The sequence below is a fragment of the Mytilus galloprovincialis genome, chromosome 3, assembly GCF_965363235.1.
Source record: "Mytilus galloprovincialis chromosome 3, xbMytGall1.hap1.1, whole genome shotgun sequence".
Taxonomy (NCBI): Eukaryota; Metazoa; Mollusca; class Bivalvia; order Mytilida; family Mytilidae; genus Mytilus; species Mytilus galloprovincialis.
In genome coordinates, this window is record NC_134840.1 from 23,910,131 (window position 1) to 23,934,985 (window position 24,855).

Sequence of the window (24,855 nt, forward strand, 5' to 3'; positions counted from 1 at the left end):
TCGAGAACAGGACAATTATTTTCGCGTTATTCTGCATTTATACGTTATGGTTATACTCCTATAATATATTGTGACTCTTTATATAATATAACAGGGATCGCCGCGGAAAAGAAACTTTGATTGATACACTTTATTTATAATATACGTATGTTCATAGTATACACAAACGCGAGAATCATGAAATTTAACATTAACCAAAAAAAATAACGGAATTTAATTTAAAATAATTGTCCTGTCTCCAAGTACCTATGACTTTTGATACCTTTTTTTAAATTCTCCAGACATATTTTTTTTTACAAAAATTCATCCTACAACGGTTTTCATACTTTCAACCAAGCTCTAAATGTCCTCGATTTCGCGGTTATGTTCTAGTAAGTTTCTATTTTTACAAACAAAAACAAAAATTTGAGAACAACACCGTTTTACTACAAACTGTGTCTTGTTTGTTTGATTGACATTGCATTACATTTATAATGAAGAAAGTCTGTCAAAACATAGAATAAACATTGCCAGCAATAGTCCTCAAAAAGCAGAGTATGTTATAGATTTTAAGCTAAAAGTATATTCTGTTATGACTGATTTCCTGTTTTTGTAAGTTGGTACTAACTAGTATTTAAAACCTGCATACCTGGCTTTTTGTATGTTCTGAAATCTTTGTTAACCAAAACAAAATGCATAATAATGGGACATTCGGGATCATTTTCATCTTCAAAAATGTACAGTTCTTGCACATTTGTGCCTTTATAATTGTCAACGTTGATTTTTGGAAATTTAATCTCATGTTTTCTTGCCCAATCTTCTGCTTTAAGTAAAGTCTAAAACAAAATAAATTACACATTTTATTTTCATCGGACTAACGCATTTAATACAGCATGTATTTATACATCATGTTGTGGCAAGTGTTCTATGAAATTGAGAATAGAAACGGGGAGTGAGTCAAAGAGACATCAACCCGACCAAACAGTAAAAAAAGCTAATGGACACTTATTGGTCGCATATAAAATAGACGTCACACTAAACTCCAAAACATATGAATGAACTGAAATTAAAAACAAACAGACAAGACTAACAACAGCCAGAGGTTCCTGATTTGGGAGAGGCGCAAAATGAGAAGGGGGATAAGCATGTTTTGTAAGCTCTCAATCCGATCTTTTACATCTAGTCAATGTAGAATGTAGAATAAACAAATACACAACAATACTCACAGTAATTATATGTCTGAGTCCGACGTTTGAATAGGTAATAGAAAAATGGCAATGATAAAATAAATTAACAAATGAATCAATTAATACGTTGTCAGTTTGACTGTTCCTCTGGTATCTTTCGCACCCTCTTTTAAAGTGATTGAAAGATTGTGTTGTCATCATATCAAAAAGGCTTAGTATCATACCATCATAAAATAAACGAGAGAAACATGACCCGTATCATGCCAACAACTGGTTTTAGAATGAACGTGTTTATTTCCGATGCAAAACATATGATTAAAGTCAGTTCAACAAGATAACTCTCTTTTAGTGAAACTGAAGTCTTCATTATGGGGAGGTAATACATCATTCAAATATAGAAACGTTTTCAGAAGTTTTTGTATTAGATGTTGTTTCGATTGATCTTTGCTGATTTTAGTCATACACTGTGTAACTCGTTACATACAGAAACAGGTCCACAAAACGTAGTGCCTACTGGAATATCAATAACTTGACGCTATACGGAATATCTATAGAGACCAAAAATGTTATCTCGTAAATATTCAAGTGCAGTTATCGTATTAAAGCAGGTTCGATTGACATAGTTCTTTCTTTGTTGCTACTTAACACATGACCTAAATAAAGGCAACAGTAGTATACCGCTGTTCGAAACTCATAAATCAATCGAAAAAAAAACAATTCCGGGTTATAAACTAAAACTGATGGAAATGCATCAAATATAAAAGGAGAACAACGACACAACAGAAACACAACATTAAAATGTAACACACTCAGAAAAGAACTAAGCATTAGACAAAACCGATGAGAATACCAAATATAACATCAAAACTAAATACAAGAATTTGGGATAGAAAAGTACCGTGACACGTCTTGAAGCAATGCGAATTCACACTCAAATATAAGAGGAAACAAACGACACAACAGAAACACGTAAAATGTAACACACACAGGAACGAACTTAAATATAACAATGGCCATTTTCCAGACTTTGTACAGGACATTTTTTAAAGAAAAACATGGTTGGTTGAACCTGGTTTTGTGGCATGCCAAACCTCCCGCTTTAATAGCAATGTTAAATATAACATTAAAATGACAACATAACATTACAGGACTACAATACAAATAAATAGCAGAACATATATGACAGAGAAAAACACGAATATTAGCTAACAAAAGGGACCAGGTTTAAAATTGAATACGCCAGAAAGTCGTCCCGTCCACACAAGACTAACCAGTGACTAAAACATATTCGTATTCTAATTGTTTATCTTAATTTTTAATTTAATTAGATGATTGATTTATTTTCTTAATGAAATTATAAAAGTGGTGTATATGGTAGAAACTCAAAGCTTGGAACAGATTCGAAATCATCATAAAATATACAAGTCAGAATATTCATCATGATGAATGTGGGCAGTATTTGGATGAAGAAGAAAACTATGCGTATTTCAAAATCGTCAAGAAGGTTTTTGTATATTAATTTTAGGTTTGAGAGAAGAGACATGTTTATATTTATATATTATATATATTTGGCTGTCCCTCTGGTATCTTTCGCCTCTCCTTAAAACATATTCATTTCGTGGTAAAGACATTAACAATTTAATCAAAATTTATGATTCACATGATATTACCTTGAAAGGGTCATTGGAATCTTTTTTTCGGTCTGTAAAATCGAATGACAGGATGAGGTCTACGTCCCTACCGGGTTGGAAGAGAAGTGGATACGGAGAGTTGAACGCTAATCCAGCATCGATCAAACATAACTTCTCAAGGTCATTTTTCAGGTAGTTCTCAAATAAAGCTAAAAAAAAGTCTTGAATAATGAAACTGCCTTTTTTTTAAAAGCATTTGAATATTTTGATAGCCTGTTGTAAATTCAAAAATCCATAAACGCGTTAAATGTACGCTCCGACATATCAATATTTAATGTTATAAACTTTTTAATAGTCTTTTTACATGTGTCTCACATATACATGATACCGATGTTTTGTAAGTGTTTCTCGTAGGCAAATACAATGGGTTTCAGAGAGGCAAAATGAAATACATAGGGAAAATTCAACAAACGGTTATGTTACTGTTATATACAGTCACTAGTATATCAGTAAATATACGAATTATACATACCAAAGTTAAAATTAAACACGCGCATTTCATCTACATGAGACTCATCGGTGATGATCAAATAAAAAAGTAAAGTATATGAAGGCTTGGACTTTCAGTTACTTTGGCCCCGGGTATCACTGAAGGTACGTTAATTATCAAAATGCGTATCTGGTGCAATATCATAGATACCGATATCAGATAAATTGTACCAAGAACGAAATTCTAGTAATCACATTAAATGAAATTTTGTAAACCAGGAAGGCCAATTATCGGTTTCAATCAAAAAGAAGGTAGTAGTCATATATTGTTTTGAATTTTTGTAAAGAAAAATATTATATAACACCGGGAGAGACTAAAGGAACTAGTGGTTAACATACTGTTCATCGCAATACGACTGTAAATATGAATGTTTCATTAAAATTGTTGACAAAAGCTGATTAAGGCTGCCATTTAGTAACTAAATATCGAAGACACGATATAGGTTGCTGATGTACACATCTCAAGTGATACTAGCATTTACCCAAAATATATGTTGGACAGCGAGTGTATTGCTCTTAGCATTGTATGAATACACACAAATATAAAAAGGAGGTATTAAAGTGCCTTAAAGTTCTAATCAGTTAACGATTGCGTCTAATGTGTTGTATATCAAACTTTTTATTGTACATCAAACTTACGATTTGTCTCTCCTGACAAGCGGCAACTATCTGTGTCATCAAACGACACTTTTCGCAAAAAGTTATTCACCATTGCCGCTCTAAAACGTCTGCTCTTCATGCAACTACATAAACAAAACAAAAGTAAAAGAAAATAAACAAATATGATCGAAAACAATGACACATTTTACCATGCAATAATATATTGTGTGAAAAGTAATAAGTGTATCATATTAATTCTGTGTTTGTACTTGTGTTGAAATACATATTGCATCCTTTACAAGTTTTCCCTCTTTAATCTTTTATTTTTAGATTACACTTACAATGTTTTTCGTTTAACATTTTGAACATTAAAATGGCCGTCACTTTAGTAAGTTTTGTCTTTGTTAAGCATTTGTCATTTCGGATTCTGTAAAGATTGCTTTGCAGTTTCGTTTTACTCATTATTGAAGAGTGTTAGATGGCCTTTTGTGTTATTTGGTCTCTGGAGTAATATCATAGACAGTTATACCAATTCTTCTTTTTTTCATATTACAAATAGTCATTTAAGGGTCAAAAACTCATACAAGGAAACGTCTAATAATATTGTTCAATGCCATTTAGTTGTACATCTACTGTTTTTGTTTTACTGTTTATGGATTCCACGAGTGAGGAGTTTGCCAAAAACATAAACATGGCGGGAAATCGTTATTATAGGTCAATTACTTCTATAAACAAACTGATTTAGGATTTCGGTCTCTTGAGTTATTTATATGCCTCATTCAGGTTTTTCCCAACGCGGGAAAGACCTTATTGTTTTCTCAATTTTTTTTTCTTCCAACATTTTTTAACATAGCCTCCCGTTTCTATTTAAGTTCTCATTACTATATTTGGACCATCGATATTCCTCATAATGAAGTATTACCAGATGTTCCTGTGTTGATATTCATTATCCTCTTTAAAAGTCACATTTATTGTTAATATTTACTCTCCCCCTCGTTGTTTTTGAAGATATTATGACCTCACTAGATCTCATCATAAAGTATTATCAGATTAGCCTACTTAGGGTTTGACTTTCATAATTTTTTTTAGAGTTATATTTCCTTAAAATAATTTCTTTTAAAATGTACATATATCTTCAAAATTGTTACAGACAAAATTACCCTGAAAGTGGCACATGTAGAGAAAATGTTAATAAATGCTAACAGTTATTTGTTATTAACCCTTATTAGATGATTTCTAAATGAGCTCTATCCAAAATTATAATATGATGTCCTTTTTTCGGCTTGGAAACAAAGTCATTTTATAATAACTATAAAACATTAGCTGCACAAAGCCATTTTCTAATAACTATAAAACATTAACTGCACGTGATTAACGCCACAAGTAAATTTCAACGTTATTTGTATTTTGTTCAACGCCAGAGATTAAAATGGACAGTTTTGCTGGTGTCATGAAAGTAACTATACATATGAATGTATTTCTTTTTATTGTTCATCTGTTGATTTTCTGTAAATTGTTTGGTTCATCAAATCAAAATGTCTGCCTTTTGATTGTGTACTGTTGGTCCGCTTCGATGTATAAAGTTCTAAATACTCCTATGACTTTAAGTGTTGCCCTCCATCTATTGCAATTTGGTCAGAATTTAAAAAAAAATTGCAATAGGTGGAGAGCAACACTTGCAGTAAGATCACAGTAACACTACAAAGAACTAAATATTGTTTTTTATATAGCCTATAAACCTTTCCAAAAATATTAAATAAAAAAGGTAGCATTTTGACGATATTTTTCAGTCTTGATTGAAAATGTTTACACTCTCGACAGTTAAGTTTTAAAATCATACTTTTCCGACGAGAGAAGTATCGCATAACACTCGGTTAAGTCGTCGAAAAAATTGTTCAAATATGACTCCAAGAGGGGAGAAAGATACCAGAGGAACAGTCAAACCCATTAATCGAAAATGAACTGACAACTCCATGGTTAAAAATGAAAAAAAACAGACAAATAAAATAGTACACAAGACTACAAAGAAAATTAAACGCTGAGCAAAACGAACCCCAAACTACTCGATTCTGTCAAATCGACAAATCAATTCTTTTTTAGATTCACTCACATTTTCTGTGCATGAAGTTTTATATCCATCAAGTTCCATAACCCATCAAGTTCATCTACGTTTGTTCTGTCTTCTTTACAATTATCACCAACAACTCTCTCATTTTTGTTTTTTTCCTCTTCAAATGTACGACCGCCTTCTTCGCGAATCTTGCAAACTCTTTTAAACAAATCATCCATTTCTTCAATACTTGGTTGGGGTGTTATAGATTGAGGTTGTTGGTGTTCTTTCTCTCTTTCATCAAATACATCATCATTTTCAATAAAGTTAATGGCATTTGATTCTTTAATAGGCGACAAGTCTGCACACATTCTGTTAGGAGCACATCCACTTTCGAGAACATCAAATTTACATGATTTATTATCGTTATCATAATAATCTTGTTGACTATTGAGAGAACCATCTAAAACGTCCAAATCGCCTGACCCTTGTTTAACCGATTGTTTTTCTTTTTTCTGTTGGGGAGCAGAATGTTTCCTGTTTAATTTAACACGTGTCTCTTTTTTAATATAATTACTGGAATCTACAGCAAAAATTTAATAAATTAGACCCATAAACAAATCTGAAAAGCGGTGGAAATACGTATTGATAATATAACAATACTCACATAGCTAAAACCTTTTTTGTCAATAAAAATACTTGATAAGATGTAAATATTTGTTTCTCTAATTCCATGCCAATTTATACCTTTTCAAACCCATTGTATAATTTTTTTTTAACCAAAGTGTGGTTGCCGGTGATCACAGAAGATGATTGGATGAATGTATGATTCATAACCTTTATCTGCTGACTGGATGAATCATCATAGGTAAACAGCTGTTAAGGAAATTGACAACTTAGTGGAATTTGCATGGAAGGCACTCGCTGGGGATTTTGATTAATCAAAATATGTAAATTATTTCTTAATCATTAAAGAAACAGATTCTTAAATAGTTACTCAGGAATTATTGGATTTATTCAATCTCGATATTAAAATTACACATTTTAACGCCTTCGCCGAGGCTCGGACTTTAAAATTGACAATTTAACTAACTCGACTGGATAAATCCGATAATCCACTGGTATTAATGTAAGAATCTATATTTAGCATCATTTAATATTACGGTCCAATCTTATCATATTTTAAACAAAAACAAAATTAAACAGATTATACGTGGAAGTAACTTCCTATATGGATGGTCGCTTCGGTGGAGCTCAAACGAAATATTCTTTTTTCGATGCTCATGAATATATCCATTTACTTACCTTTGTTCGCCAACTCTTCATGAGTTAATGTGAAAGCACTCCCACATATTCCTAAAAGGAATAATTTACCAGCTTATGAATAAATGATTACATACATTGACGACATCATAAATTTGTATCAAAATCAAACGGTGACAAACTAGATTATATAATATTTTTTTGTGAAAAACAAAATCATCTCATATAAAGTAAGGCACATACTAGGAACACTATTAGTTAGATTCTTAGTTTATAAATTTTATATTTTCGGAACTTGTCATTAAGTAGTGTTTTGGTAGAAAGTTTCAACTTCATTTTCCGTGAAATTTCTCTGATGTTCAATGTTTTTAACTTTATATGACTAATTGCATAAGAAGAAAGTATATTTCGTGGCGCCTTTTTTTAGGTTAATTACTTCATTATATTGAGAAGATAAGATTTGAAAAACAAGAATGTGTCCATAAGACGTACGAACGAACGGACAAATGAACGAAATTGAGTTCAAAAATCTTATTTGGCATTTAACGAAGAAAGATCATATCATAGGAAACATATGTAATAAGTTTCATGTTGATTGAACTTCAACTTCATCACAAACTACCTTAACCAAAAACTTTAGCCTGCAGCGGGACAGACGGACGAACGGACACACAGACCAGAAAACGTAATGCCACTCTTCTATCGTAGGTGGGGCATAAAAAGTGTCTCCTGTAAACAAATTACTATCAATAACAGTCTGATTTTAGTCTTACAATCTTTACTCACCCATTATCTCGAATAGGGGAATTTCATCGATGCGTTGTGTAAGTAATCCTTTGTCAAATTTGCTTCCAAAATTTGTCATATCAATGGCTGCTCCATATTTTGGAATGCTTACTTCATATGGAGAAAATTCTACCCATTCTGGTTGAAATATAATAAAACAAAACTTGTATTGAAATGTGTGAGCTTTAATAGACTATAATCATATAAACTTGATAAGATACTAAGCGTTTTACGACAAATAACAGTTGTGCTTACTGGACTTTTCAAATATGAAACCTGATACCTACCAAGCCAGCCAGATAATGTTTTTGAAAAAAATTCAAAACTGACGTCATTAAACTAAATAACTTTCAACGGAGCATTAGTAACGGTTTCAACCTTGGCATTCTTTTGCTAAATCAACAGCAATTCAAATATCGATAAACTAAGACTTTGCCTTGAGTGGTAATATATTACATGATGTAGTGTGGCAAGTATATAGTATACATTGCAAATCAGCTGTATTTGTTTGTTATGAAGGGTGATAATTTTCTTTACCATGCATTCCCATCCATATTATTTTAGGTAATACAGTATATAAAGGTGAAGGTTTGGTACCATTAAAACATTTAAACCCGCTGAAATTGTTTGCAACTGTCCTCAGTCAGGAATCTGATGTTCATTAATTGTCGTTTGTTGATGTGGTTCATAAGAGTTTCACGTTTCTCGTATTTTATATAGATTAAACCGCTGGTTTTCCAGTTTGAATGGTTTTATACTAGTTATGTTTGGGCCTTTAATAGCTTGCTGTTCGGTGTGAGCCAATGCTTAGTGTTGAAGACCGTACTTTGACCTATAATGGTTTACCATTTTTTAATTGTGTCTTGGATGGAGAGTCTACTTATATCAATATATGTATTTCGTCTGAAATTTAGCCAGACATTTTATTCCAGCTTTGTGTTACCAAATTTTACAGAATTAAGTACTATGTCTACATACCATGAAATTCATCTGCATTCTGTTCGTCTTTTGCGTGAATGGCAGACAATAAAGGAAGTGGGACGGTTCCCTCTGATAATGTATCTCTCTGTTCGCTCCATCTACAATTTAATCTCTATAAAGAAAGCGAAACTGACTGATTAATCAATTTTGATACCTTTATAGAATATCATACATATTTATTTTGATTCGACATATATTGTTTCAACATTTATTATACAATAAGTAGGAAGAGAAGTGTGTTGTATTACTAGAGGTTAAGGTTTGCATATTACTGTCGTACTGTCGTATTACTGATGGAAAAAAATAGTATCAGGGTATAGTATTGTTCCTTTATCATCTTATTGTTTTAAAGTAGATAAATAAAGGCAACAGTAGTATACCGCTGTTCAAAACTCATAAATCCATGGACAAAAAACAAAATCGGGATAACAAACTAAAACCGAGGGAAACGCATTAAATATAAGAGGAGAACAACGACATAACACTAAAATGTAACACATATAGACAAAATCCCACGAGAATAACAAATATAACATATATATATAACATCAAAACCAAATACATGAATTTGGGATAGACAAGTACCGTGACACGTCTTATCGCAATGTGAATTTACACTCAAAAATAAGAGAAAACAAACGACACAACGTTATAATGTAATACACACAGAAACGAACTATAATATAACAATGACCATATTCCTGACTTGGTACAGGGCATTTTTAAAGGAAAAAATGGTGGGTTGAACCTGGTTTTGTGGCATGCCAAACCTCGCACTTTTATGGCCATGTGAAATATAACATCAAAATGACAACACAGGACTACAATATAAATAAATTGGAGAACACAATTGACAAAGAATCACACAAACAACAGCCAACAAAAGGCAACAAGTTCAAAATTTTAATACGCCAGAAGTGTATTTTGTCCACACAAGACCTATGTGTGACGCACAGATACAAAAGTTTGAAAGCCGAAACGAGTACAAAGTTGAACAGCATCGAGGACCAAAAGATCAAAAAGGTTGTGCCAAAAACGGCAAGGGTTTTCTGTTAAGTTACCAGAAAATCCCTATAATTTAGAGTAATTTATACTTTTGCAAACAGTAAATTTAATAAAATGAATATTCAAAAGATGTACATGATAAAGCTGAAGTATTAACTAATTACAGGAAACAACTGAAATACATTTATATAACCAGACATTTGAAACACAAAAGTAGACACATCCGAATACGTTTAAACCTCTACGCCAAGTGACGTCCTATTAGAAACTGAAAAATGACGAAAAAATGACGTCATTTGAATTAGTAAAACAGAGCATCAAAAAATGAAAAATGACGTCACATAAGAATGAATAAGATAGAATTAGGATTAATTTAAGATTATATATTTGAACTAAATACTGACATAGATCACTCTTTGATATAATAAGTTCCACACACAATTTAACACGTGATAAAAAAAAAGCAGAAGCGAGATAAAAAGAAAAAATACAAAGCAATGTCAATTTCTGTATTGCAAAACATTTCATGCATTTAAATAATATCATCTAATAATATTAGAGTTCTCTATTTGTTCGAGTGAACTTTGGTTGGTTTCATTCTAACTACATTTATAAATGTTTGTCTTTTACATGAACACATTCAGAATTATTTGCGATTTTTAATCCGTTTAAGGTAGTAGATTTATTGAAAATATATATGAGGTTTAGATAAATTCAGAGATTGATAGCAATACAATTTGATATCAGTATAATCACAATTTTCCATATTATCATAACTATTCTCACGTTTGGTATAAGCACATCTCCCAACATTGGTGCAAATATATCCGTTGTAAAGTTCCATGCTTTTCCTGCCAGTTTCCTGGCAAAGTAACCAAGCCCGCTATAAAGCACATACGACAATAGTGTCGGAATGCTTTTAGGGTTCCTAGATATATCCTTTTTCAATTGGTTTTGAATATCCTTTGGATCAATGTTTGGCCACTCAGGATGAGAATATAGCGTTGCAATGAACCTATGAAATAAAGATTTGCATTTTAAACATGGATATCAATCGCCTTGGCGAAGAGAATGAACAATGCAAAATAATAGTGATGAATAATAGGATTGACAAAGCAATTAGCTTTGGTCGCTTTTATTTGGCATGGTTCGCTTTCATACGAAATGATTATTTTTTATTTTTATTTTTATTTTTTTTTTAAATTGAAATTTATCTATATTTTAAAATTATATTTGATGAATAATCTTTTAATTTTTATATTTTGAGTTATACTTTTTTTTTTTAAATTGTGTTTATTTATCATTTTATATATATGTACTTGTATCATTGTTTTTTAAATGCATTGTAAAGCGCTTAGAGTAAATGTTTATTTAGATAAGCGCTATATAAGCACTGTAAATAATAATAATAATAAAAAGCATATGTCGGAATCCGATGATTGTTTGGCCAATTGAAGATCAACATGTGTATGAATAGACCACCAACTATAAAGATAGGAAAATATTTCCCTGAAATTACTTTCTTACATTGGAGTTCGTGTTGCTTATTCTTTAGTTTTTTATGTTGTGCCATGTGTACTATTGTGTGTCTGTTTGTCTTTTTTCATTTTTAGCCATGCGTTGTCAGTTTATTTTTGATCTATGAGTTTGACTGTCACTCTGGTATCGTTCGTCCCTCTTTTACACAAATTATATATGCATGATTTAGAAAATGCTCACCTATGAAACACAATTTGTGTATTATGCGTTATTATAACATACATATTTCTCTAGTTGATCAATCGTGTGATAAACTTCTTACCATGAAGAGCCGGACAACACAGCAGTATACAAGATGCAATCAAGAACTTTTGAAGTGTAGAGGGCATTAATTATTCCCGACATGGCTACCATAGCTCTGTATCCTCCACCTGACCCAATTAATCCAATATGTGGAACCTGCGAGATAAACAATTTACTTATTATCAGTTTACCTAGTATGTATGTTTGTTTTGCTCTCACGTTGTTGTCAATATAATGGAATTATATGGGACTTTCATAATATGAATGGTTTATCTATCTATAAAAACCAGGTTTATTCTATAAAATTCTAATCAAGAAAATGCCTACACCAAGTCAGGAATAAGTCAGCTGTTTTCCATTCGTTTGATGTTTTTGAGCTTTTAACTTGCTATTTGATTAAGGATTTCAATTTTCAGTTGTTATGATTTTGTCAGTTCTGGTTTTTTTTTAATGTGTATGCATTTAAGATAAATTGATTTACCTTTTTTGCTTCCCCCCCCCCCCCGCCCCCATTAATCCATAAAAGTTATAGTTTTAGGATAATAATTTTACATTTTGTATTGACAAAACGATGGTTTTTCCATTTGATTTCTCTTTCATGAGAAATTAAGGTCATATCAATTCCTTATTCATTTTGTATTTTTCTATCAATACAGAGAATACTTCACGACGAGAAAATGTTTCTACTAATGGTCTACGAATAACACGCAACAAATTCCCTTTGAATGTCCTTTTAAGTCAAAATTTGAAAACCTGTATTAGAACGTTTATAAAACATTCAAATATGTAAACTTACATAAGCTTAACATATTACAGAAAACAGGACACATAAAATTAAAAAAAAGAACATGCTTACATCATCAACCTTCAATTCTGTTTTAAGTAGTTTTTGTAAAGCAGTATGGATGTACAATTTTCTTTTCTCTTGAAACTTGTGTTCTTGATCACACAGAAATCCTTTACTATTGTCAAATGTTCTAAGATCTGAAAATGTCCTGGTGAATATATAAAATATAAAATGTGACATCACATGAACAATCTTATGGTAATTGATTATGACCATCACATAATGTGTGTCTATTAGTTGAGTAGACATAGATTTTCATTTGTCAAAGATCATTATCGAATGCTTTTTAGATTTAGTAAAACTAGAATTTAATACATTACAAAAGTGAGAGGGTTAGCGCTATAGAACCAGGTTTAATCCACCATTTTCTACATTTGAAAATGCCTGTACCAAGTCAGGAATATGACAGTTCTTGTCCATTCGTTTTTGATGCGTTTTGTTATTTGATTTTGCCATGTGATTATGGACTTTCCCAATTGATCTTCCTCTAAGTTCAGTATTTTTGTGATTTTACTTTTGACTTAAGCTTAAATAGATATTAATACAACTCCAAAATTAATAATTGATAAAAACATATGTCTTAAAATAAACTCGCAAAACACAAGTTATATCAAATTAAATTAGCTTACGTAGAAAATGAGTTCATGTAGCTTATTATTATCATGGACTGGTTGAAGCCTTTTTTAAAGGATTTACTCATTTAACAATGCATGTGTGTGTTTACAAAGTGAATGTTCAGAGAGAAAAAAATGTAAATACTCATGTCAGATATGTATTAATGAAATACATAAATGTGCAGTGCCCTTTAAATTAGAATTTTTCTTTTAATATTTAAGTATTGACTGCAACATCTGTTCTGTGTATGAAGAAATAACATAAAAAGTGTGGTGCACAGTGAAAAACAGCGTAGCGGGTTACTAGTATTATAAAGTGTGCACCATATTGTTTTGTTATTTCGAATTGACAGAAAAAATATAACAGTCGTTCATTATAATTTACTTCTAAATTTCATTTTAGACCGGATCAAAAACATGAAAAATCGTTGATGACGTCACGGTCACATGACTAAAGTTTGTCTTTGAGCTGACGGACAAAACACTCTAAGCCAATCAGAAGACGCGTTACATCCAAATTAAATTATACAATTATAAAATATCAATTTATAATAAGAACATGTTTACTGATAGTTAATAAAATATATTAATGAAAACCAATTATAATCATAAAAATATTTCATCATAAATGGCCAGTAATTCATCGGATTTCATAACATTTTTGTACAAAAGTCAGAAAAATTGTAATTTGAATTGATATACTAGCTCTAATTTTAGTTTTGCGTGTATTAACAATTTTCTACATAGGAAAATGCATAATACCAAGTCAGGACTATGAAAGTTGATATCCTTTCGTTTGATAAGGGATTTTCGTCGGCGTTCGGTAGTTTTGTTATTTTACTTTTTAATGTGCCAATGTTAAAACTACGGATATAGCTTACGCTGTTACTGTGCATTTTATACTGAACTATCCAATGATAACACTGATAAGACATATAAAGAACTAAAATATGTTAACTGTTTAAAGGTATTAAAATCACTAAATTCCATTTTCCAAAACAATAGCATGAATGCACATGGTCGCATATTGTCATTGACTACAAACTAAAGAAAAAGGTGTGTATTTAAATGATATAAATGTACATTAAAGTTAAATGTCATGATTACCATTCTGGAGGGGATGCTTGAAGGTCAACCTGAAAAAAAAAACCAAAATGTTATCATGAACGTTTCTCTAATTTAAGATTAAAATAAACATAAAGGACATAATCGTGTGAATGTTTTGTAAGTGGTCATGCATTGTTTTTTTAATTTTATTTCCCTTCCCCATATGCATCAAACGGCTCTTTACTTCTTGCTAAATATTTTGGTTATAAAAACATCCTATTGATAAAAACACTATTTATATACGTATCGTATATTGGTTGTTTTGCGTGTGTTTAATTTCGCTTTGTTCACAGTAGAAAAAAATGCAAACATATGATCCCTGCATATTCAAAGATGTATCAAAGTTTAAAAGGTTTATACATTATGGAGTCATTTGTGTTGTACAACAGATCAAAAGAATGAACATACTAAATTAAAAACTTGGTTTTAATTAATAATTAAATTAGCTAAACATGCATATCACGACTTTTAACAACACAGCAAGCAGATGCTAATTAGTGACAATTCATTTTATTGATAGGTGCCACAACCCAAACAATTGGCATTTAATGTAAACATATAATAAAAATAAATCTCTTTTATACTGATATATGCTATTATATATTCTGGTCAAAACCTTGCTATTGTGACTCTGTACTTTAACAGATCCTGTCAGTATGTTATTGTTCTATAATATGTCATTATGAAATATATTTCTATTATGAATTAGAAAATACGTTGAACAACAAACGTCAAAATTATTCATTCGCGTAGTGGAATGAACTATTTGTGGATGCTTATAAGTTCTACAGAACTTTTGGACTATTTTAAATCTCGGTCTATTTCTGAAATTAATTCTTACATACTTTTGATTTTAACCCTGTATGCTGACATTGCCCATGTGAAATTTTATAATTTTGTTTGTATAAACATTGAACGACAAAAATGTGTGACGTATAAAAACTTTCTGACATCAGACACGCGAAGTTTGTACATAGATGTCTTTGTGTTATGTTAAATTGTTCCTTTTAAAATTGTTACACGATGATGACTGCTGTACCCATATTTTGACTATATTATTTATTATGTCTGTTTAGTTCACGCATCATAATGATTGTAAATATAACGAATTTGATGAGTCTGTCAACAAAGTGAGAGGTTTAGCGCTATAAAACCAGGTTTAATCCACCATATTCTACATTCGAAAATGCCTGTACCAAGTCAGGAATATGACAGTTCTTGTCCATTCGTTTTTGATGTGTTTTGTCATTTGATTTTGCCATGTGATTAGGGAAATTCCAATTTGATTTTCCTCTGAGTTCAGTATTTTTGTGATTTTACTTTTAAAATTGCTATTGATGAATTTTCGTTTACTTATTCGGTATATCACAGTTGTTATCGATGCCATTTGATAAGGAACAATCATTTTACTTCTTTATATACTGTGTGCTTCATACCGTTTTACACTCAATTCTCTTTGCCTTTTCAATATCCAGCAGATCCAAAACGGGTACTCTCTCCACCTCTTTCGTATCTTTTTTGAAAATGATATCTGAAATATGATATATAATCAGATTATAAGTTCACCTAAAAAATGCTGAAATAGGGGGCTTTTTTTCATTATAAAGCTTTTCAAGATTTCGATTTTTTTTATTTGAATCCAATATTTTTATATATCCGCAGACACTTTGAGTCAAATGACAACCTGCATTTATTGGACCCTTTCGTGTATTTAACTTATATGTAAACATTGAAATATACAAAAGTGTTTCTGCTGATATTTCCGATATTCTTGAAGATAAGAAGCCGTTCTTGGAATCCGTCGGCAACATTTATGATGAGATTAAATATTGTTTCTCAATATAAAAGTAAATGTATATGAAAGATGCACGTAAAAGAGATCATGTACAGATAAATCCTGCTGGACCGACATGAACAACTTGCAAAAATGCATGTAGTTGCCTATAGTAAATGAGAAACAAACTTAATCAGGACATTTTCAATTACCAATGAACCATACAAATAAGGTTATGGTTGTACGATACTTGCTAGACAGAAATGTTCGCCTTACAACCATTCCATACTCCATATGTAGCTGACCAAATACCTTCAATATATCTGGAAAACTTAACATTTACGAATGAACCATGAAAATGAGGTCAATGTAAGGATAGCCCTGCCATCTGACAGATATGTGTGTACCTTAAATTCGTTCCCTTTACCACATAAAGTTGACATATGGCTAATGTTAAATAAGAATAGTACCAACTTTCGGGAACACAACATTGACCGATGAACCATTAAAATAATGTCAAGATCAGATGATATTAGTCAGACAGATATGTTCCATTACAAACGATGTCGTTCCGTACATCAAATTAACTGACCTTTTGCTTATCATATCTGAGAAGTGGATGTTATGAGTTATGATTTACTTTGATAACTGTTCGTTGGAGGGGAGATAACTAAACGACATAACAAAAAATACACTCATCAAGAAAAAAAAGCACATTTTAAAAATTAATGATCGAATATGTAAACAATTAAAACATAGTCTAATATCGTATTTGCAATGACAGTGACTTTAAAATACCTGCTGATAGACAATTTCTTAAATTGTCCGGGTCCATAAAAAACTTGAATGACCTTTCATACTTTGCATAAATGTTCGGTGTACATGGAGTCCCCTCTGTACCTTGAAGGTGAAGTTCGAAGTTGATTTCTAAAATGTAATAAATATTTAATCAATTCATGATTATAGTAATTCTTGATTAAGAAGAAACATTCTTAGAATACAATTCAGCTTTTAATGAGGTTTTCACGTTGAAACAGTACGAAGACGATATAAAAATGAACTCTATTTTCACATCAACAAAACAAATTATTCACTCACATTATTTATTTTTCCGAATTTCGGAAAAAAGCGGGAAAATGTTGTTTAAATCTTACGGTTTTGATAACAGTATAGTATGTCGCTTTTTTTTCATGTTAAAAAGGCTGTTTTGTGGACATTTGGTAAGTTGAAAATGAGTACAATATTTTTCTCCTTTGAGCATTGCTTATTGATTGGAAAACAAATATCATGAGTATATGACACTGAAGATTAAAAGTCGTAGGGTGTAATTCAATTAAAAGATACATACTTTCCAGAAAAGGGCAGTGAAAATGTACTTTTTCAACATTAACAAATTAAAAGAAAAACTCATCTTATTGAAAAGGGGATGCATTATTCATTGCAAATATACACACGTCTTTATTCAAATGACTAATATTATCCCTTACTTGAATACCGTGTTTTTTTAATAATATTTGATATTTTGTCTTTTTTTTTTGTTTGTTTGAAAAAAAAATTCTTTTTGAACCATAAATAATTTTTAGAATAATTTTATGTAGTGTATATCAAAAGTACTAAACAATGAATGAAATCTATCATCTTTCTAATATGAATGAATCTATCATCTATACTATTGAACGAGAAGACCTCATTTTGTGTGTCGATTCTCTTCCTTCCACGATAAACTAATCAGCATGCCTCTGTGTTCTATGGGTAACATGCATGGAACTAATTGTGCCCCTTTAATAGCAGACTTGGTTTTTGTACTGTTACGAATCACATGACTAAACTCAGTAAAGACCCGTCGAAATTGCATTTAATTGATAAATTCAACAACACTTACCATTATCTTGATGATATTTTTTCGTTAAATAATCAAGAATTTTCTCAATATACTGCTGAAATTTACCCCAGGAACTTACTTTAAATAAATCAAATTTATTCGGTAATAACTGTCCTTTCCTGGATTTAGATATTTCGGTTTTAAACGGGAAACTCCACACTAAAATTTACGACAAAAGAGACGATTTTTCGTTCCCTATTGTTAATTTTCCATTTTTAGATGGTGATGTTCCTTTGACACCATCTTACGGTGTTTATATTTCACAACTTGTTCGCTATGTCCGTGTCTGTTGTGACGTTTTTGATTTTAACGAACGCAACCTATGTTTTACTGGTAAATTATTAAACCAGGGATATCGTTACCATAAATTACTTAAAACCTTTACTAAATTTTTCCATAGATATAAAGATTTGGTTTTGAAGTTTGGTTGTACCTGTAGAAAACTTATTTCAAACGGGATAGCAAATCCTCGTTTTTACGGAAATGTTGTTAACCGTGCCCAGAAATTTAAAAATGATCCATGTAAACTTGTTGCTCCTTTAAATAAACTTATTCTAAAAGGTTACCTATTCAACACTGTAGTAAGATCATTGAATATTGTGTTCATTGGTATAAATATTGATTTTGTTATCAGTAAATTAAAAGCTAACTAAATATTACTAGTATGTTATATACATATATATATTCATGGATCTACAATCTGTCGATACCTGTAACTTGGCATTGCACAAGGTCATGTTTTCTCTGACTGTTTATGACGTCTTTACACTAAATCCATTGGATGTTGGATGTGTACGGATTGATTTTAGTCTTAGATGCATGATTTTTTATTAGTTGTTAGGGGCTTTGAACTAGCTGTCAGATAACTGCGAGTACTCTCAGATCTGTTCATTGCGTCTATTTGTGTCGGGATGTATAAGTACCCGGCCACGTCTACTTGTATTTTTGTCCATCTGATGAGTTAAGCCTTTTTCAACTGATTTTTATAGTTCGTTCTTATGTTGTACTGTTATACCACTGTCCCAGGTTAGGGGGAGGGTTGGGATCCCGCTAACATGTTTAACCCCGCCACATTATTTATGTATGTGCCTGTCCCAAGTCAGGAGCCTTTAATTCAGTGGTTGTCGTTTGTTTATGTGTTACATATTTGTTTTTCGTTCATTTTTTTACATAAATAAGGCCGTTAGTTTTCTCGTTTGAATTATTTTACATTGTCTTATCGGGGCCTATTATAGCTGACTATGCGGTATGGGCTTTGCTCATTGTTGAAGGCCGTACGGTGACCTATAGTTGTTAATGTCTGTGTCATTTTGGTCTTTTGTGGATAGTTGTCTCATTGGCAATCATAACACATCTTCTTTTTTATATAGTCGCATTTGTCATGCATTCTTATGATTATTCAGATTGAGTTATTTTTGGAGAAAAACGACAAAAAAGGAGTCCGGATAATGATTCCGTCATCAGACTGACTTTTAGTCATAGATAAGACTTCCGGTTTGAAACATGCACAAGCACAGGACCAATCGTATGATAGTTAACAAAAATAAAAAATAAATAAGCCAATCAGAGCGTTCTCCATATCATGGTGTTTAGATCGCAAGAACCACAACTATCATATCTCCTTAGGACAATTATTTTTCGCGTTTATCTGCATGTAAACTACGATTATACTACTTTAATATATATAGACTCTCAGTATTCTGTCTACTGTTTGAAATGTTTACTATTTAAGGGGTCATATCAGTTGCATATATATTAATAAAATTAACGGTACCAATTTTCTTGCACCAGATGCGCATTTCGACAATACATGTCTCTTCAGTGATGCTCGTGGCCAAAATATTTGAAATCCAAAGCTTATATAAAAGATGAGCTATAATCCAAAAGGTCCAAAAAGTATAGCCAAATCCGTGAAAGGAATCAGAGCTTTGCATGAGGGAGATACATTCCTTAATTTATAATAATTTCTATCATTTTGTAACAGTAAATATTAATAACACAAAAAATCCGTATTTTCATGCCAGTACCGAAGTACTGGCTACTGGGGACTAAGTAAAACATGTGGAAACAAGAATGTGTCCATAGTACACGGATGCCACATCGGCACTATATTAACTAAGTTTCGAGTTGATTGGACATCAACTTCGTCAAAAACTACCTTGACCAAAAACTTTAACCTAAAGCGGGACAGACGGACGGACGGACGAACGAACGAACGAACGCACTGATGCACAGACTAGAAAACATAATGCCCATAAATGGGGCATAAAATTTTATTGTTGAAAGTGAAAGTAGTAAGTTGGCAAAAATGAAAGTAGGGTAGAGATTAGTGGGAGGCAGGACCTTTTTCGGGAGTCGGGATCGGGTGTTTTTAAGCTCGGAATTCGGGGATTGATCCTTACGGAATCCGGGAATATATTTTTCGATTTCGGGATTTCGGGATATGATTTTTTTTAAATTCTGCATCTAGGGCATGTTTTTATTAAAGCCCGGGATTTCAGGATCAGGACCCCTCCGACCACCCCTCAAATAAGCCTTAGGTGGTCTTAGTCATTTATACAAGATTCATATCCTACCATTGGCATGTTAATAAGGCTCTCAAAAGAAAAAGCACTGATGGATTGTCCTAGAAGAATATTCTATTAGACTAATAATGGTCTATATATAAGCAGTTACATTAATTTTATTTCATGTTTGAAGCGGTGCAAATTTTTAATTAATTTGACTTTTACCAAAAGATGCATTGTAGTAAAGGAGAAGAATAATTGTGGTCTGAGGCCAGAAACACAAAAATAATTGATTTTAACAGAAAGGAAACAAATATCGGACTTTGTAAACAGGGAGAGGGCTTTTGATACCTTTTATGAAATTCTCCATACATAATATCTTTTACAAAAAATCATCCTACAACAGTTCACGAGCTATATATGCCAGCGATTTCGCGGGTGCGTTCTAATCTCTCTAATATATACATCCGTGTATTTAATAATGAATCAATTATTTATGTATTGAAATCATGCATAATGAAGGATTGGCATTTGAGGAGGTGGTACATTCTCAATAAGAAGCCTGTAATTAAGTGGTTGCCTTGGTTGCTGTATTTCATCTGTTTTCGGTTTTTACATCAATTTCCATACAATTTATTAATAAGGTTTACAAGTGTGGACACAGATGAGTGTGGATAGTATGTTTGGATGTTTGACAGTGTCTTATGACAAACGGAGTTCTATGTTTTTCCTATATGGTGTTATTAACTGTGTTGCACGGTGACAACCGATCTGAGCATTAGGAGTTTTATTTATTTAATATTTTTTCAAGACAGGCATGGAGGAGACAGTAATTACATTAGTTACCAAATGGTTATGATAGAATATGTTCTACATCTTTGACTTTAGATACATTTTGTAGCTAGGAGAGCAACACATAATAGGTTCATTTTTTCACGTGTTTTTTTTTCTAAATGGGAGATGATATCTAGATTTGAGAACATGATATAAGGAGCCTGTAACTCAGTGGTTGTCGTTTATTTAAGTGTTACATATTAGTTTTCTGTTTTCGCGTTTGAATTGTTTTATATTGTCATTTTGGGGCCTTTTATAGCTGATTATGCGGTATTGGCTTTGCTCATTGTTTATGGCCGTACAGCGACCTGTAGTTGTTAATTTCTGTGTCGATTTGGTCTCTTGTGGAGAATTGTCTCATTGGCAATCATACCACATCTTTTTTATATGTATTTGCTTACTGCTTATTGGTATGGTTCTATTTATATTACTTTGTGGTGGATCGTCAGTATCATTAGTAATTTTTTTTTTTGTTAAAATGTCGAATTGTCCCTCAGATTAGAATATATTTATTGGTTTTTAGTAATGACAATCCCTGACATGATGCTTGGGGCTAAATGAGCTAGGAAGTAAACTTCTGTGCTGATTTATATCAATTCTTTGATTATATCTCCTCCAAAGCTGGTCGAAGTAAAGAAAAATTTTGACCAATATGAAAATGATTTCACCAAAAGAACCTTTGTGAGCACGCTCCAAAGACTCATAACTGCTCCAAAAGTAATCTGATAGAATTTCAAGCATGTCAAGCAGATATTATCAACATCTACTTAATTAGTCTTAATATGTCTAAATATCTAAAAAGTTATAGTATTCAAAAGGTATTGCAAAATTATTTCTTTTCATTTTTTGTTTTGTTATATGGATATAAATATAAGTGATACATGTACCATTACAACATTTGTTGAGGTATGAAAGTGTAGTAATTAACATTTACTGTAACAATGTTAATTCACACAAATTAAAAAAATAAACAAATGAATGGAACAGATGCTCTGCAGGGCGCAGCTTTATACGACCGCAGAGGTCGAACCCTGAACGGTTGGGGCTAGTATGGACACAACATTCAAGCTAGATGCAGCTCTGAATTTGTATTGTGATTAAATAGTCGAAACAGCTTAGGTTACACAGAATGAATGTGGTCTTATGAACTTAAAATATTTTTTTTTCTTTTGAGCAATTCACCAAGCTGTTGAATATTAATCCTCTCAAAAAAAAAAATACTTGAAGTAATTTTCTTTATTATTTATGAAATCTGAAATGAGAAAATCCCCCCCCCCCCCCTTACTCCCTCAATTTTTTCACCTCCCCTTTTCCTTATTCCAACCAGATGCTCCACAGAGCGCAGCTTTATACGACCACAGAGGTCGAACCCTGAACAGTTGGGGCAAGTATGGACACAACATTTAAGCTTGATACAGCTCTGAATTTGGATTGTGATTAAATAGTTGACACAACATAGGTTTCTGACACAGAATGAATGTGGTCTAATAACTTCAACTTAAAAACTTATAAAAAATTTTAATTTGACATTTACCTGTTATGGTCCAATATCCAAAATCTAAATACATGGTTAGATTCAGCATATCATAGAACCCTAAGAATTCAATTTTTGACGAATACTGTACAATTGAATATTTCTTGCTATTGGCAATACTGTGCAATTGAAAATTTCTTGTTATTGCGCAATATTGTGCAATTAGATATTTCTTACTATTGCGCAATACTGTGCAATTGAAGATTTCTTGCTATTGCCACTAGCGGATCTAGAAATTTTCATAAGTGGGGCTCACTCCAGTTACGCTTCAGTGATTCCCTATATCAGCAACCAAATTTGTTCCCAAAAAGGGGGGCCCGGAGCCCCCTGGCCCCCTCCCCCTAAATCCGCTTCTGATTGCACAATACTGTGCAATTGAAGATTTCTAGCTAATGTGCAATACTGTGCAATTGAAGATTTCTTGCTAATGTGCAATACTGTGCAATTGAAAATTTTAAGGTTTACTTCTGAATGTAATCAATAAGATGCTTTATTTTGATACATTTATACAGGCAATCCACAACTTTAAATTTCCTTTTAAAAAAAGAATATAATGTCCAGTTATCATATCTAACAGTTTTATAGTGAAAGCAGCAGGAACCATAAATTGATGCATATATGATGGTCTTTTATCTATATATTTATAGGTAGCACGGTAGTATTTGCATTCCAGAATTTATGGTGCTCTTTTATGTACCTTACCTAAGTAAATGTATCTGAACAGTGTGATTAGACAAAAAAAACAGTATCAACTGAACATACTTTCCCAAACTGAGGGTTAAATTAGGTGTAGAAAAATATAAAATAATTTTACAGACAGATGAAAATGAATTTTTGAGAATTTTTGAGAATTTTGTATTCACTGCACGATAAAAGACATAAATGCACTAGTGGCTTTAGGTTTTTTTTTTTAAATAGCAAACAAAGTAAACGGTCATGATACACATTCAAATTCATTTCTGAATAGTAAAATGAAAGTACTTCAGTTAACTGTGATTGCAGAAATTTTGGCAGTGTAAGAAAGTGATGAACATTCTATAAAGGCTATCATTATCCCTTATGGGCCAGGAAATACTACCGTGCCACCTATACTGTGTTACAGTGAATTCATTATCTAACATTAAATCGACTAACCTTCATGAGCAGGAGGCGTGACTGGAGAGAGTTTTACTTTTATCATTGACTTGCCTCTGACCTAAAACGACAGATACAGACGCTTATTCGCTACACCAAAAAAACAAGAAGCTCATTAGAGCCTTACTCTCAAATGTCAAATGGCAAATATATACTATTATAATTATTTTTCTATTTTTATTGCATGGTTAAAGTTAATACCCAAAACAAAATATAAGTAGATGTAAAACGGTCAGGTAAGACAATAACTCGTAGAGTAATAAACTTCTCCGATTCCGTTTTTTTTTCTGTTTTCTTTAGATCAGATAAAAAGTCTACTGACAATTTTCTGTATTTGATTCATATACAGATACTATTATTTAAGGTGGGAGGGGAGAAGGGGCATTAATAGTTTGTCATTTCCTTTTTTAATTTGATATAAAATAGTTGAAATAACACCTCCGTTTAAGAACATTTTTGAACTATCAAGTCGGTATATGTTAGTTTTACTTCTCAGTTTATTGATCCCACTAGACCCGAACGAATCCTGTTTTAATACCTGACGCCTATTACTAGTATTTACAAAAGACATATGCTCCTAATAAGGTTCTCTTGTACATAGAAACGGAAATGCTAGTGTTTAGTTTTCCTACAAAAATCATAATAACGTAAATGTAATAAATATAAAGATACTCCAACTGATAAACTGAAAATGGTCGGTAATATGAAATTTTCTATTGTAACCTGCTCTCTCTCTCTCTCTTTCTCTTCCTCTTTTTTGTGTGTGTGTAGATAGCATCAATGTTTACATGGTTTGGGTCAACCATTGC

At 31.9% G+C, this 24,855-nt stretch overlaps 1 protein-coding gene across 2 annotated transcripts in view; it reads right to left on the bottom strand.

Moving 5' to 3' along the window:
• LOC143067464 (cytosolic phospholipase A2-like) overlaps positions 1-24,855 on the bottom strand; it is a 34,362-nt gene that overhangs the window by 1,118 nt on the left and 8,389 nt on the right. For both annotated transcript variants that reach the window (XM_076240755.1, XM_076240756.1), the window contains exons 4-17: positions 24,047-24,107; positions 16,954-17,082; positions 15,818-15,912; positions 14,382-14,410; positions 12,670-12,808; positions 11,833-11,969; positions 10,818-11,046; positions 9,024-9,138; positions 8,046-8,183; positions 7,302-7,352; positions 6,057-6,579; positions 3,986-4,089; positions 2,837-3,006; positions 629-815 (exon numbers count right to left, since the gene is read on the bottom strand). In XM_076240755.1, the coding sequence (XP_076096870.1) occupies positions 629-815; positions 2,837-3,006; positions 3,986-4,089; positions 6,057-6,579; positions 7,302-7,352; positions 8,046-8,183; positions 9,024-9,138; positions 10,818-11,046; positions 11,833-11,969; positions 12,670-12,808; positions 14,382-14,410; positions 15,818-15,912; positions 16,954-17,082; positions 24,047-24,107 (2,107 nt within the window). The remainder of the gene's footprint in view (positions 1-628; positions 816-2,836; positions 3,007-3,985; positions 4,090-6,056; positions 6,580-7,301; positions 7,353-8,045; positions 8,184-9,023; positions 9,139-10,817; positions 11,047-11,832; positions 11,970-12,669; positions 12,809-14,381; positions 14,411-15,817; positions 15,913-16,953; positions 17,083-24,046; positions 24,108-24,855) is intronic.